This window comes from Dama dama, chromosome X (genome assembly GCF_033118175.1).
Source record: "Dama dama isolate Ldn47 chromosome X, ASM3311817v1, whole genome shotgun sequence".
NCBI classification, from domain to species: Eukaryota; Metazoa; Chordata; class Mammalia; order Artiodactyla; family Cervidae; genus Dama; species Dama dama.
The window spans coordinates 43,056,285-43,073,886 of NC_083714.1; the positions used below are offsets into that span (position 1 = coordinate 43,056,285).

At 37.5% G+C, this 17,602-nt stretch overlaps 1 protein-coding gene across 7 annotated transcripts in view; it reads right to left on the reverse strand.

The window, feature by feature from the left end:
- The window catches only part of ATP11C (ATPase phospholipid transporting 11C), a 165,567-nt gene that overhangs the window by 67,551 nt on the left and 80,414 nt on the right, over positions 1–17,602 (reverse strand). For all 7 annotated transcript variants that reach the window (XR_009692050.1, XR_009692049.1, XM_061137377.1 and 4 more), the window contains exons 4-7: positions 16,871–16,951; positions 14,943–15,050; positions 2,299–2,427; positions 355–458 (exon numbers count right to left, since the gene is read on the reverse strand). Coding sequence is in view for 5 of the 7 variants with exons in the window: in XM_061137377.1 (XP_060993360.1) it covers positions 355–458; positions 2,299–2,427; positions 14,943–15,050; positions 16,871–16,951 (422 nt within the window). In the remaining 2 variants the exon portion in view is untranslated. The remainder of the gene's footprint in view (positions 1–354; positions 459–2,298; positions 2,428–14,942; positions 15,051–16,870; positions 16,952–17,602) is intronic.

Here is a 17,602-nt window from a genome sequence, read left to right on the forward strand (position 1 = left end):
TACTGTTGGATGACACATAAAGTGTTTTATTTTTGTTTTAATTAACTCTGTCTAGTGCACAAGTTTGATAGCTCAGGCTTATGGGATTATACAATCTTAAAATGTGATGGACGGCCATGTCTACAAATAACAATAATAAAAGAAAAACCACAAGTGAGATGCCTGAGCCCACAATAATTTATCTTAGGCTGGTAGTGAACAAGGCTGATTTGATTCATTTGCCTGCCAGAAGGAAGGAACAGCTCATAAAAACACAAATGAAAGGAGGCTGGTAAGTGGTGGGTATTTCAATTCTGATGGCAAAGAGAAGCAAAGCCATCAGACAGCAGTAAAATGAAACCAGGTAATTCTTACTTGTAGAGGTCAGGTTGAGGCTGTTCACATTCAATTGCTGCTCTGAGGTTATCAATGGATTCGACTGTACGCAGTTCAGTGGTATCACGTACTGCATAATGTGTCTAGATGAAAGCAGAAGAAAAAACAAAAACAGCCCCCCCAAAAAAGAACAAAAATTATAATCATACACCCACCTGATTTCAGGAACACTATGTTTTTAGTAAGAGGCTTTGGCAGAATAATACAAATACTGTACAAATGTACAGATGTACAAATACTGATGTACATCTCCAACTAGATAAACTTTGTGGTATTATTCTTAAACTATATTACAATAATTAGAAAGTGAACTCTGCTGTGAAGGGATTTCAAAGATAATGAGAAAACTAAAAGCTTTTCTTGATACTGACAGCAGAGAAAATTCCATTTGCACCATGCATATAATTAACTGAAAACCCCATGAAAAATTTAAAGCATTTTTTCCCTCCTATTTATAGAACTGTGACCTATTATTTTGTTCACCATAGTATATGGTGAAGTTAACATACAAATAAGAATTGAATCACCCTTTTGGTCATAAGAATGCTAACATTTTGCTAACAGAAAGAAAAAAATCATCAATAGTTCCCATTACACAAACAGCAAAATTAATGATCTTGAAAATGCTTCAAGTAGCTACGATTCATGTGAGGAGCAGAGAGATGATGTATCTTGCTTTAGTCAGACAGTTAGAATATTCTACTAGGGTATATTATGTACTTACTTGATTGACCCAGAACTCAAGGCAGGTTCCAATGAATCCTTTTCTAAATGATCAAAGAAGGGCTGACACAGACTCAAAGACTACACTACTTATGCTGAAGGAAAGCTGTTGCATGATCTCTGGAGAATATTATGGAATTGTCTGAGCTATATGTAAAACTATCTCCTGACGTTGAAAACCCATGTACTTTTAGCTGATTTGATCAGTTTAATTAAAGTGGAAAATGAAACCACTTGAAAGTTTTCTTCTTCTAAACAACTGTGTCCCTTAGTAGGAAATCTTGAGGTAGATTTCTCAATTTTCACCTTGACATTCCCTTAAATATAACTTTGTTTTCAAATAGTTGAAATGGGACTAGTTCATCACCATGCCCCTGAAGTGGTAACAAAATTAGTTATCTAACAGGCATTTAAGTTCCTTTACCATACACTGAATCCTGGTCCTCAAGTTGAGATAGCATAAACAAGTGGAGGAAAGCCCTCAAGAAGATACACGGAGGTGAGCACATGAGTACTCTTCCTTAATGGCAGCAGCACATAGAGGATAAATCTTCATGCCCTGTGGAACTCCGGATGATAGACAAGAACTGACCGTGCCAGAAAGTACCAGGGAAGTCAGTTATCCTCCAGTTTGAACAAATTTACTCTCACACATTTTTAATTCTTCCTAGTTGCAATAAAGCAAATATTTGCCAAACTATACCCTAAGGCATTTTTTAAAAGTAATCAAGCCAATAGCTTAGATTTTCAAAATGTCAGGAATAATCATTTTTTAAAAGAGGTTATTCATCACTTTAAAAACAAAAATAGATCAAACTTAGAGTACCTTAGATGAAGGTTAGAGTACCTTCGGATGAAGTTATTTTCATAGCTATATAGTTTTAGCTTAAGAGTACTTTCATTTTAAAAGCCTAAATACAATGTGGAATGGGTTAATATCAATATGAAATGCAAACAGTGCTATAAAAATGTGGTGGCTTTTGTCTAGGGTGTGGATTTCCTCACCCAACACCACCCTTTCCCCCAAAGCTGAGTATTTGCTTAGAAGTTTCAAAGACAGTTATATAAATACTGTCTTCAAATACAAAATTTCCACAAATAGGAAAAAATAAGGTAAAAGATTAAGGGCAGTGGGACAGAATATTGCATGATTACCTATCCTTAGCTGAGAATATTTAGGAAAGGTTTAGTCTCCATTACCTTGCAATTAGATTCCCCATCAAGACTGGCTGTGGTAACATAACAGGTTCCATCAACTGTGCAGGATGACAGAAGAATAAGATCACAGGGAAAGGTTTCATCTGCCTGTACTTCTACTATATCACCGACCTAGTACAGAGAGAAAAGTAAGTATCAATGTTCTTAATTCCAAACAAAGCATTTATTATACCTCCAATTAAAGTCAAAACAGTAGCAAAAGACCTCTCCCCCTCTAAGGCTTAGAATGTCTCAGCATCCTATACCATGTGAAAGGTGATGAAAGAATATTACTCAACATTCATAATTCTCTTTAAGGTCACAAGGACTTACGATGCTTTCAGATTACCTTAGTATTGAACTTTAATCTCTGATACGTGATTTCATTACCCATGGCCTCTTTTGCTCTCTGATGTTTTCGGCATTGGTGTTTGATAAGAGAATGACCATTATCATTTCATGACTGAATCAAGAAAATCTACACATTTTCATTTGAGTACTTCAAGAACACTGGGCAGCTGCACTCCCACTCTGCATCAGGAAAAATATTTCTAAAAGCTTTGCCTTCCATGTGGTAATAGCTATTAGTGTCGGGTGACAGTTCTCTCTTCAGTGCTCAGAAAATCTCACTTAATTAGAGAGGCATTAGGTCATTTTCCAACAATTCATCTGCTATCAGTTAGTGCCCAAAGCTCAAGTAGAGAAAAAACCTGAGAGAAGAAACCATGAACGATTTCTAGTGCATAATTTAATAATGTATGAAATCAATCATAATGATTAAAACACATATCTTTACAACTTGATTTTATGTCCCAGCTCTGCCACTTAAATAAATGACCTTGGGTTAAATGTCTTTGATGATTACAACTACCTCATAGGACTGGTTTTGAGTATGAAATGAGGATACAAGTAAAGTGGTTCACAAAGTACCTGGCACAAATTCACCATCTGATAGCTGATTATTAAATTATTACTAATATCCTGCAACTACTTTACTTCGAACTTATGAACAGTCATAAAGTTTTTTAGAAGGATGTAAGAAATTATCCAGCCCAGTCCATTCCAACATTTTCCATGCCATGGCACACATAGAAAATGATAAATTAACACTTTTTTACAGCACTTCCAGATAAAGGGAGGAGGCTGCTAGTGAAAGAAGACAACCCACTTTAGGGAGTCAATATCTAGCTTACCAGCTTGGACACACTGGTTATCAAACATGGAACTAATAAATGACACACCTGCCTTCCAATTGCTACATAATTTGGCAGATAAGGATGAGGATTTCAAGATCTATTCAGAAACGATTGTATTTTCTTTGCCAATTTTAATCAGTAGCCATGAACAACAGCATCAATAATGAAACTAATTTGTAAATAATATTTTATTCTCTTGGATCTTTCCTTCTTTACATCCGTAAATACTTACATTGCTACACAAAACCACAATCTATGCTTAAATACACAGAAACAAAATAAACAAAATCCTAAAGCATCTCAGAAGAAGGAAACACTCATTTAAAGGATGGAAGATTATTCCCAGGCACTGATAAATATAAACCACAATTTCTTCTACAACACTCAGCTCAGATATGAAAAGGTCTCTGCACCTGGAGTGCAAGTTAAGGCTGGTAAGATGAACTGGGGCCAGACCACAAAAGGTCTGACAGGTCAGGTTCAGGTGTTGAGGCCTCACCCTGAAGCCAAGGGGGCACCAAGAAAGGACTTTTAAAGAAAGGGAACAACATGGTTCACTTAGACAATCAACTCTAGGATTGTTTCCACTTAACTTGTACAAAATCAACAAGAGAACCTCACCATCCATTATGATAAACAATAGAAAAAGTCAGATAATCAAGGGAATTGTAAGTTTTTTGGGTTCATCAGAAAGTTGAGGTTGCAGGGCAACCAAGTTAACTGAATTTCAAAGGGTGAGAAGTCCCTCTGAGGAGAGGCAGGAGAAACTGACTCTTTCACAATTAACAAAGCACAGGAGGAAGAGATGGCTGTCATAAAAGTGCACAGGAAGAAAATAACTAGATTTTCAACCAACTGTAAAAGGCTTGGGAGGGCCCAGTGTGACAGTTTCAAATCTCTGCAAGCCTCAGAAAAAAGAGGAGACCATAAGCACACATCAGTTCTTCTCTCTGAGCACCCACTGGGTGCTCACGAGAAAGGTACAGGCATATAGGTTTGACTGAGTGCTGTGGAGGAACAGGCAAGTATGCTGCAACCGTGGACCCTTCTCTCATAGGGTGCAAAAGCCATCTGTGTCTAAGAGCAAGGCAAGAAACCCTCCCTGGCAGGGTCTCAGGGACATGTAACTACTGCTAGTGGAGAGGTAGAACAAATCCATCTACTGCTGGGGATGGACAGGAAACACCCTCATATTGAGGACCTGGTACTAATAAAAGGCAAAGTTCAGCTGCCATGGGAGGCTGGGGTGGAGACCAGGGAAGAGTGCTGAAAGTTCTACCCTGAGGCAAAGGTGCATAAAGGCTGCCTAATAATGAGACAGAGTAGGAGAATCAAGAAACCACTCTGATCCCATCAGGAACCCTGCAAAGAATAACAAGAAAGCATAATTTACCACTGGGGGAGGAGAAAGGGCATACAGAGAGGCATCCACTCTGTCTCAGGAATGTAGGACCTGCTGAAAGCAGATAGTGGAACAGGAACACTGAGAAAACCCCTGTGGCAGCCCAGCCGAGCAGGAATTTAGAGTTCAGGGATGTACTGAAAGCATCAACATCTACAGCAAAATCCAAAGCCAGCCAACTCCTGACCAGACTAAATCCCCAACACTGATGGACTGGCTGACAGAAGAGGTATGACCACTGCAGACCAGAAATACAGGTTACCTGCCTCGATCTCTAGCATTCTTTTCCGTGCACTGTCCAGAATTCAATTAAAAACATGAGATGCACAAAACCAAGAGAAAAATGACCTATCATCAGATTTTAGAATTAAGAAACAGGGACAGAAAATTAGCTATGAGTAAAATACCAATGTATTTACTGGAGGGATTATCTGGTGGTCCGGTGGTGAAGACTGTGCATTCCCAATGCAGGGGACATGGGTTCGACCATTGGTTGAGGTACTGAGATCCCTCATGCCTCGACCAAAAAAAAGTAAGTATTTATTGGAAAACACAGATAACATACATGTGCAGCTGAAGAATTTGGGCATCAAGATGGAAACTTAAAAAAAAAAGCAAATAGAAAAGTGAGAAATAAAAAGCATGGCATGAGAGATACAGATTTCCTTCAATGGGTTTATCAGCAGACTGGATATGACAAAAGAAATCAGTAAAACTGAAGAAACTCTTCCAATATTTCTAATGCCAAAACCCATACTCTTTCCCTTATAAATAACTATGCTTTTCCACTGGAATTCCTCAAGGCCTGCTGCTCTTCTCTATGTTTTACATCAGTTCAGTTGCTCAGTCATGTCTGACTCTTTGCGACCTCATGGACTGCAGCATGCCAGGCCTCCCTGTCCATCACCAACTCCCGGAGTTTACTCAAACTCATGTCCATTGAGTCAGTGATGCTATCCAACCATTTCATCCTCTGTTGTCCCCTTCTCCTCCTGCCTTCAATCTTTCCCAGCATCAGGGTCTTTTCAAATGAGTCAGTTCTTTACCTCAGGTGGCCAAAGTATTGGAGTTTCAGCTTCAACATCAAGTCCTTCCAATGAACATTCAAGACTGACCTCCTTTAAGATGGACTGGTTGGATCTCTTTGCAGTCTTCTCCAACACCACAGTTCAAAAGCATCAATTCTTTGGTGCTCAGCTTTCTTTATAGTTCAACTCTCACATCCATACATGACTACCGGAAAAACCATAGCGTTGACTAGACGGACCTTTGCTGACAAAGTAATGTCTCTGCTTTTTAATATGCTGTCTAGGTTGGTCATAACTTTCCTTCCAAGGAGCAAGCGTCTTTTAATTTCATGGCCACAGTCACCATCTGCAGTGATTTTGGAGCCCCCCAAAATAAAGCCTGTCACTGTTATCACTGTTTCCCCATCTATTTGCCATGAAGTGATGGGACCAGACGTCATGATCTTAGTTTTCTGAATGTTGAGTTTTAAGCCAACTTTCTCACTCCCCTCTTTCACTTTTATCAAGAGGCTCTTTAATTCTTGTTTGCTTTCTGCCATAAGGGTGGTGTCATCTGCATATCTGAGGTTACTGATATTTCTCCTGGCAATCTTGATTCCAGCTTGTGCTTCATCATGTTTTACATGATTCCATCCAAATTTCTATTTCTACCGAAAACATCTCCTCTGAGCTCCAGGCTTGACAATTCCATCTGGCTATCTAATAGGAATCTCAAAATGAACATGGCCCAAACCTATTCTTCTCCCAGTCCTTTCCAACTTATTTAATAGCACCAGCATTTTGTTTAACAGCACTACTTAATACAACTAGTTGCTCAGGGCAAAATCAAGGAGGCTATCTTTATTCTTTTTTGCTCTTTTTCTCACTCTCTCCATGGAATACATCAGTAAGTCCAGATTTTATCTACAATAAATATCCTGAATAGATCCATTTAGCTTGATCACGCAATAGGAGGGACAAAGTTGTGCTGAGAGCATGGACGCCACACCCAGACTTCCTTCAGTTCAAATCCCAGCTTTCCCACTTATAAGTTATGGACAAGTTTTGTAACCTCCCTATGCCTCAGTTTCATCATCAGTAAACAGGGGATAACAAAAGTACCTATTTCATAGGACTGTTGCAAAGTAAGGATTAATGAATTAACAGAATGTAGAAGCGAGTGCCTGGCATATTTATGTAACATATAAATGTTAACAAACATTTCTATTTTTATTGTTATTATTTCTTCTACTATCACCCTATATAAGCTTACATTTTGCTTATACAGCAGTAACCACCTAACAGGTTTCCCTCATTCTACTTTTGCTCATGCCTCTACTTTGCTTGGGCTTTCCAGGTGGCACTATGGTAAAGAATCAGCCCACCAATGAGAGAGACATGGGTTTGATTCCTGGGTCAGGAAGATCCCCTGGAAGAGGACATGGCAACCCACTCCAGTATTCATGCCTGGAGAATTCCATGGACAGAGGAGTATGGATGACTACAGTCCTTAGGGTTGCAAAAGAGTCGGACACGACTTAGCGACTGGGCACACACTAACTACTTTGCTTAATCTTCAAAGTTGCCTTTTTTAAAAGAGTAAGATCAAGTCACTCCCTAGCTTTGAAACCCTTTAAAAAATACCCAATGCACTGAGGATACAGAACAAGTCACTTTCCTGTTCAACAAGAATGCCCACACTCCCCAGCCAAGCCATCACTCAGACACTTTCAGTTTACAGGCATCTCTTTCTAACACAAATACTCCAGAAAGGACTCAATCAAACAGCATTTCACACAACAGCATCAACTAATGTAATTGAGATTATACCTGGCTGAGGTCAGCCAAAGATAAGTAGCCTAGTGAGAAAAGGTGGAAGATGGGGGTCCTTCTAAGGCAGTGGGGGTGACAGCAAAAACAGAAAGAGGAAAGGAGAGAAAAGGAGAGAAAAGTGGGACACTTTATTTGCTTTGCAATTTCACTTCATAACCTGGGAGCAACAGATTTAATTCTATGAATCATTTATGCTGCCTTTGGTTCTTATATGAACAAAAAGTTGAGTTTCTACTAATGGTTTGGAAACTTCAGATCCTAACCACTCCAGTTCATCACAAGGCCCTCCCTTCTGGGATGTGGAAAATAGAAAAAAGAGTGGGAGAAATACAGTATATGTCAAACTTGGGTAACCCTCCCAGTCTGTGGCCTTCCTCCCATCATTACTATAAAAAGGTGTAAGATTGTTTACTTATTGCTGGGGATATGGAGAATTAAGCTTGAAATTCTGGGTATTAATAATTAAGTGGTGATAATAATTGATAAAACAATAGAGGAGAGTATCATTTTGTATGAACTCATACCACAGCCCTGAACCATTCTGTTCCACACATCTTCTTCCCTTGCACTGAAGAATTTGGTTTCCATTAACTTTCATATTTTAATTCATATTCATATAGAGACATTCTTTTAACAATAACACAAAATTGACAAACATTTTTGGAAGATTAACATAATTGACAAATCCTTAGCTACAACCAAAAAAAAAAAAGACTCAAACATCTAAAAAAAGAGGAACATCTAAAAAAAGAGGAAATCATAATTGACGCCAGAGAAATAAAAATTATATAATTATACAAGACTACTACAATTACATGCCAATTGATAAGTACCTAGAAACATACAACCTACCAAAGGTGAATCACTGAGAAATAAAAAAATCTGAGCAGATCCAAAACTAGTGAGAAGACTGAAGTAGGAATCAAAAATCTCACCCAAAAGATAAGCCCAGGATTAGATGACTTCACTGGAGAATGCTACCAAGCATTTGAAGAAGAAATAACAATCCTTCCTAATCCTTCTAAAGAATCAAAGAGGTAGGAACACCTCCAAACTTATTCTGAGCCCAGAATTACCCTGATATTATCACCAGAAAAAGACACTGCAAGAAAACTACATACCAATTTCCTCAACAAATAATGATACAAAAAAATCTTAAAATACTAACAAATCAAAAATCAGTAACATTAAAATGATCATGCTCTATGACCAAATGAAATTTATTATTGGGATCCAAGAATATATATGAAAATCAATCAATATAATGCAGCACATAAACAATGTTTTGCATGGTCATCTCAGTTAATGCACAAAAGACATTTAGCATAATTCAACACTCTTTCATGATAAAAATATATAATAAAATAGGAAGACAAGTAAATGATCACAACCTAATAAAAGTCCACAGCTAATATCACACTAAATAGGCAAAGACTAAAAGCTTTATCTCTAAGGTCAGAAACAAAGCAAGGATGTCCACTCCAGAACTATTATTAATCATTGTACTAGAAGTTCTGGATAGAACAATTAGACAAGAAACAAAAAAGGTATACAAATTGGGAAAGAAGTAAAATTATCCTAATTTGCAGATGACATGATATTATATGTAAAAAAACTCTAAAAATTTCACCAAAAAATGTTAGAACAAATTAATTCAGCAAAGTTGCAGGAACTAAAATCAACACTCAAAAATCAGATGCATGCCTATACATTAACAATGACCAGTCCAAAAAGGAAATCAAGAAAACACTATCATTTACAATAGCATCAAAAATGACAAAACACTTAGGAACAAACTTAAAGTGTTGGACACTGACAGTTACAAAAGCACTGCTAAAAGAAATCAAAGAATACAAAACAAATGGAAACACATTTCAAGTTCGTAGATTGAAACACTTAATACTGTTAAAATGTGTATACTATCCAAAGTGATCTACAGACTCAGTGAACTTCCTATCAAAATACCAATGGCATTTGTTTCAGAAATAGGGGAAAAAAAAAACCCTGACATTCATATGAAATCTCAAGGCACCATGAGATCTTGGAAAGATCTTCAAACATGATCTTGAAAAGGAGAAACGAATTTGGAGGTCTTGCATTCCCAAATTTCCCCATACATACTACAAAGCAATGGTGATTAAGACTGGCATAAAGGCAGATACATAAGATAATGAATTGAAAGCCTAGAAATAAACTTGCACATAAGGTCAAATGACTTTCAACAAGGGTACCAAGACTATTCAATAGGGAATGAGAGTTTCTTCAACAAACGGTTTTGGGAAAACTGGGTATCTACTTACAAAAGTATTAATAGAGTTGGATTCTCACCTTAGATCATATACAAAAATTAACACGAAAAGAATGAAAGATCTAAATGTCAGACTTGATCCTACCAGACTCCTAGAAGAACATGGAGAAAAAGCTTCAGGACATCAGACTTGGCAATGACTTCTTAGATATGACACCAAAAGCACAGGATAAAAACCAAAAGTAGAAAATGAGAATACATGATCAAAGAAAACAATCAATAGTGAAAAGGCAACCTACAGAATAGGAGAAAATATCTGCCAATCATATAGCTGACGAGGAGTTAATATCCAGAATATATAAGGAACCACCATAACTCAATAACAAACAAATACCCCAATTAAAAATTGGGTCAAGGACTTGCTTCCCTGATGGCTCAGATGGTAAAGGGTCTGCCCACAATGCAGGAGACCTGGGTTTGATCCCCGGGTAAGGAAGATTCCCTGGAGAAGCAAATGGCAAACCACTCCAGTATTCTTGCCTGGAAAATTCTATGGACAGAGGAGTCTGGTGGGCTATAGTCCAAGGGGACACAAAGAGTCAGACACGACTGAGCGATTAACACTTAACACAAGGACTTGAACAGACATTTCTCCAAAGAAGATACACAACAGTCAACAGGCACATAAAATGATGCTCAATGTCACCGATCATTAGGAAAATGCAAATACAAACCACAATGAGATATCACTTTATCAATCAGGATGCCCACTATCAAAAGAACAGAAACTAACAAGTCCTCAAGAGGACCAGGAGAAGTTGAAAGCCTTGTGTACTCTAGGCGCTAAGGTAAAATGGTACATCCATTATGGAAAACAGTATGGAGGTTCCTCCACAAATTAAAAACAGAATTACAATACAATCTAGAAATTCTACTTCTGAGTATATATCTAACATAACTCAAAGCAAGAACTTGAGCTATTTGCACACCTTTGTTCATTGCGGCATTATTCACATAGCCAAAAGGTGGAAGCAAGCCAAACATCCATCAACTGATGAATTAATAAAGTGTAGTATATACATACAATGGAGTATTATGTAGCTTTAAAAAATGGGAAATCCTGTCATATGAAGACATTATACTAAGGGAAATAAACCAGTCACAAAAGGACAGATACTATATATTTCCTATCACCGGAAGTATCTCTCTAAGGTAGTCCAAGTAATAGCAACAGAAAAGTGTTTACCAAGGGCTAGAGGCAGGGTGAATAAGTGTTTAGTGGATATAGTTTCAGTGCTATAAAAAAAGGTTCTAGAGATCTGTTGTGCAACAATGTGAATACTTAACACTACTGAACTGTATACTTAAAAAATAGTTAAGATGGTAAATTTAGTGTTAAGGTTCCACCATTCTATAGATAAGCAGATTGCACTCATTTCACATGCTAGCAAGGTAATGCTCAAAAACCTTCATGCTAGGCTTTAGCACTACATGAACTGAGAACTTCCAGACATACAAGCTAGATTTAGAAAAGGCAAAGGAACCAGAGATCACATTGACAACATCTGTTGGATCACAGAAAAAGCAAGGGAATTCCAGAGAAACATCTACTTCTGCTTCATTGACTATGCTGAAGGCTTTGATTGTGTGGATCACAAATTTTTCCACAAACCGTGGAAAATTCTTCAAGAGACGGGAATAAGAGACCACCTTACCTGTCTCCTGAGAAACCTGTATGCAGGTCAAGAAGCAACAGTTAGAACCAGACATGATGGAACAATGGACTGGTTCAAAATTGGAAAAGGAGTATATCAAGGCTCTATATTGTCACCCTGCTTAGTTAACTTATATGCAGAGTACATCATGTGAAATGATGAGCTGGATGAAGCACAAGCTGGAATCAACACTGCATGGAGAAATATCAACAACCTCAGATGTGCAGATGATACCACTCTAATGGCAGAAAGTGGAGAGAACTGAAGAGCCTCTTGATGAAGGTGAAAAAGGAGAGTGAAAAAGCTGGTTTAAAACTCAACATTCAAAAAATGAAGATCATGACATCCAGTCCCAACACTTCATGGCAAATAGATGGGGAAACAGTGGAAACAGTGGCAGACTTTATTTTCTTGGGCTCCAAAATCACTGCAGACGGTGACTGCAGCCACAAAATTAAAAGATGCTTGCTCCTTGGAAGAAAAGCTATGACAAACCTAGACAGCATATTAAAAAGCAGAGACATCACTTTGCTGACAAAGGCCTGTAGAGTCAAAGCTAAGGTTTTTCCAGTAGTCATGTATGGATGAGACCTGGACCATCAAGAAGGCTGAGTGCCGAAGAATTGATGCTTTTAAACTGTGGTGCTGGAGAAGACTGTTTAGAATCCCTTGGACAGCAAGAAGATCAAACCAGTATCCTAAAGGAAATCAGTCCTGAATATTCATTGGAAGGACTGATGCTAAAGCTGAAGCTCCAATACCTTGGCCACCTGATGTGATGAGCTGACTCATTGGAAAAGACTCAGATGCTGGGACAGATTGAGGGCAGGAGGAGAAGGGGGTGACAGAGGATGAAATGGTTGGATGGCATCACCAACTCAATACACATGAGTCTGAGCAAACTCCAGGAGATAGTGAAGGACAGGGAAGCCTAGTGTGCTGCAGTTCATGGGGTCACAAAGACTTGGGCACAACTTAGCAAATGAACAACAACATAGATAAGTATTAATAAAAACACAGGCATTAGAGCCTTAATATTCTTTAATTGTGAAGGACAATCATTTATTTTTCTGTTATTTTTTATCCCAATAACACAATAAAGTAAAAATAAGTAATACCTTAGGACTAGAATATAATATTTGTAAAAGACACATCTGATAAAGGACTATTATCCAAAATATACCAAAAGGACTGTTATCAATTTTCACAATATGAAAATGAGAAATCTGATTAAAAAATTGGGGAAAAGACCTAATAGACACCTCACCAAAGAAGATATTCAAATGCAAGTAAGCATATGGAATTATGTTCAACACCATATGTCATAAGGGAATTGCAAATTAAGACCAAAATGAGATATCACTATACAGCCTTTAGAATGGGCAAAATCTAGAATACTGACAACAAACGCTGGCCAGGATATGGAGCAACAGAACTCTCATTTATTGCTTATGGGAAATGCAAAATGGGTAGCTATGTTGGAGATAGTCTGGAAGTTTCTTATAAAACTAAACATGCTGTTACCGTATGATCCAGATCACATTCTTTGTTTTTTACCAAAATGAACTGAAATCTTATGTTCACACAAAGACCTGCATATAGATGTTTATAATAGTTTTATTTGTAATGGCCAAAACATGGAAGCAACCATGATGTCCTTCAGTAAGTGAATGACTATTAAATAAATTGGTACATCTAGACAATGAAATATTATTTAGTGCTAAAAAGAAATGAGCTATCAAACCATGAAAAGATGGAGAAAACTCAAATGCATGTTACTAAGTGAAAAAAGCCAACTTGAAAAAGCTATATACTATATGATTTTAACCACATGACACTAAGAAAAATGCAAAACTATGGAGACAGTAAAAGGAGGAGTGGTGACCAGGGGTTGGAGGGAGGGATGAATAGGCTAAGCACAGAGGATATTTAGGGCAGTGAAATGATTCTGTATAATACTGTAATGGTTGAGACATGTCCTTATACATTTGTTCAGACTCACTGAACATACAAGACCAAGAGTGAAAACTATCCTAAACTGTGGACTATCACTGTGGGTGATAATGATACGTCATTGGAGGTTCACTGATTATAACAAATATGCCACTCTGGTGGGAGGTACTGATTGTGAGGAAGGTTGTACCTGTGTAGGAAAAAGGACTGTATGTGAACTCCATAATTTCTGTTCAGTTTTGCTGCTCTATAGACTAAAGTTTACATTAATTAAAATAAAATTTGCTAGGTATAAAAACTACTATTTGATTTGGACAAGTCAAAAATTTTATCAACAGGAATCTTATTGTATAATAACAATCAATGGCTAATTTGAATAAAAAATGAAACTGTCTGAGATATTAAAAAAACAATACCTTACAACTATCATATATGGTGGTGGAATATAAAATGGCATATGGCTGCTGTGGAAGACAGTTTGGTGATTCATAAAAACTAGAATCACCACATGACCTAGCAATTCCACTCCTAGGTATATACCCAAAAGAATGTGAAAGAGGTGTTTGAAACAAAAACTTGTACATGAATATTCATATCACCAACAATCCTAACAGTTCAAGTGAAGTCACCCAGTCGTGTCCAACTCTTTGCAATCCCATGGACTGTAGCCCGCCAGGCTCCTCTGTCCATGGAATTTTCCAGGCAAGAGTCCTGGAGTGGGTTGCCATTTCCTTCTCCAGGGGATATTCCCGACCCAGGAATCAAACCTGGGTCTCCTGCATTGCAGGCAGACATGTTACCATCTGAGCCACCTGGGAAGCCCCCTAATAGCTCAAAGGTAGAAAGAATACAAATGTCCATCAATTGATGATTGGATAAACAAAATGTGGTATGGCTATATTATGGAGTATTATTCAATCATCAAAAGGAATGAAGTAATGACACATGCCACAAGATGAATGAACCTCAAGAAGATAGCAACAAGCAAGAGAATGCAGACATAAAGGCCACATAGTATATGATTCCATTTATTTGAAATACCTACAATAGGTAAACCCATTGAGACAGAAAGAAGATTAGTGGTTGCCAGGGCCTGGTGAGGGAGGAATGCAGGATGACTACTTAATGGCTATAGGGGTTTACCTTTTGGGGCAGTGAGAATGTTCTGTAACTAGACAGTGGTGATGGCTGCACAGCACTGAGAATGTATGAAATGCCACTGAATTGTACATTTTAAAATGATGTGCTCTCACTATAATTAAAAAAAAAAGAATGTACTACAAAACTTAATACCTTGATTTTTTCACTCTCTTTTTTCACTCGCTTTGCATTTTCAATAATGTAAACAGTGCTCTTATTGACTTCATTGTCAGCCCTGTGCCTCAGCCAATCCTCATATCCCTAGAAGAATAAAAATAAGGACATAGTCAAACTCACATAATGAAGTAAAGTTGTTAATAAATTTCTACAACCCCTTCTCTGAGTCACAGCAGATACCTGTACTTATAATATTACTTTCAATGCAGAATAAAGAGACAAACATTGTAAATTTTTGCAGCAAAAACAAAAATATGCTTTCAAAATATTTCTTAGGTAAAAAGCTTTATTGCAATAAAAGGTTCCTCCATTCTAGAGATAAGCATTAATAAAAATACAGGTAATAGAGACTTAATATTCTTCAGTTGTGAAGGACTATGATTTATTTTTCTAATTCTGCTCTTAGTCAAGTTAATGTTAATGTTCTCTACTTTTTAATTTGAAAGAAATTTTTTCCAGGTTTTATTTTCTTATAGAGCAAATCACTTTAACACATTCTTCCATATTAGACTGTTGGGAGCGATCATCTCTGAGGAAATATAATTCCTTCCCAAAGACAGAGAATAGAAAGAGCAAGTAGGATTATTTTGGAACAGTATCTATGATAAGTTTTAGAGATCAACAGTTAAACTTCTCCACTGACTTGGTGAGAAAAGAAAATATAAATTGGTGTCCGTTTTTTAGAGTTAAAAGTAATGAGTTCATTTTCCTTTGTGCTTTCTTTGGTCTAGAGTAATTTAAGCCAAAAGAAGTAAGAATGGAGGAACTCCATTTGTTTGAGCACCATCTCCTTTTCTTTACATCACTTTGCTTTTTTTCCTTATAATAGGGTCTGTACCTTTTCAAATATAACTGTTTGAAAAGTCTCTTGATCGCCTTCCCCTTTTTCTCTCAGGTGCTATATATATATTGATTCCTATCCTGTCCTTCTTTAGGGCAATGCTTAGGCTATCACTTCATAGGGGAACTTTCAGTGATGTCAGTGAGGAAACAAAGGCCCCAACATGAACTAGTATTGGGAGTAAAATGAATCAATAAGAGTTTTTTGAAAACCAAACAGGCTATTCTTGGGAGCAGCAATTCAATTATGATGTTAAAGAAAATAATCTTAACAGCCTCAGGGAAATAACATTCCCAAAGTCTTTATTTAGCAATCAAACACTTGATAAAATATCCTTTCAGTTCTGGGTAGGCAAGATAGAAGACCAGATAAACTCAAGAAGAAAGGTAACTATGTTCTCAATATTGTTAAGCAAACCTTTATTTTGGACATTCTTTAGGACACTTTCTAAAGGACTTTGGTAAGTACTGTCTAAAAGTCTCCTTGTAACCTGTCAGCTTCTGGTACAGGAAAAACATTGTTAACCACGTTTCCTGTTTCTATTTTCAATTTTATTGGGAATTTGTCAAAAGCACCCCTTCAGCAGCATCAGGAAAGACAACAAAATTAAAGTATTTATACTCTTGAGTTCGGAGAAGGAAATGGCAACCCACTTCAATACTCTTGCCTGGAGAATCCCATGGACAGAGGAGCCTGGCGGGCTACAGTCCATGGGGTCACGAAGAGTTGGACGTGACTGAAGCGACTTAGCACACACACACGCACTCTTGAGTTCTCTGCTATAGGTGGCAATTTAAAAAGTCCACAAGAATGGGAATTTTTCAGACAGATGAAAAATGCAATGCATATTACAAATTTATCTCCCACTCCCTGAGTGAGGTGTACCTTCTACCTACTCTCCTTTTAGGGTTATATTCCTCCCTCCAAAAAATAAGAAGAAAGGGGCAAAGAAATTAAAGATGTGTCTTATAACCATTTTAATGGGTTTTCAATAAGAACAAAATATAAATTCTCATGTCAGACAGGACTGAAATGCAAGCATAATTGTAAATTAGAAATTTACCTGCTTGATGGCTGTAACAGTTATAACAAAAAAAAGTGGAAGTCCACTGGTAATTGGGCTAGTTGGTGTGTCTACTGTGACCTAGGTAAAGAAAGTAAATTGAGAGTGAGTAAAATGAGAAGAAGCCATTAACTTATATGCAGCATTTACATGCTACAAACATTTCAGACAAAAATGTAAATAAAACATACCCCAGTAGCAGCATGAGTGTTAACTTTCCTTAAAACAAAAGCAATCCACGTAGCCATTAGTTTAAGAAAATAGTTCTAAATTTAGGCTTAGTTTTCATGCCATCTTGGACTAACCCCTAGATTGAAATATATTCATTCATTTACCATCTATCTGTTGAGCACCATTCTGTCAGCCTTTGTGCTATTATCAGCCAGGCTCTAGAGATGCTGCTTTTTTTAAAACAAGATGGAGAAAAGTTCCTGCCCTCATAAGAGCTGGCAACTTATAGTGAAAACCAGACATTAAAACAAGTCAGATTTGAAGAGTATATAGAAGTTAACTAGATGGAAGGGGGCTTCCTAGGCGCAGTGAGGCACATATAGAAAGTTTCTCTGGGAGGAGGGCATGTGTCACCTGTGATAAAATAAAGGAAGCCAGCGGCAAAAAAGCATGTGGTGTGAGAAGAGGCTGGAGGGGAGACAGGGGCCAGACCTAGCAGGGCTCTCCAGACGAAAGTTCATTCTTTATCTCACAAACAGTGGAAAATAATTGAAGCTTTTA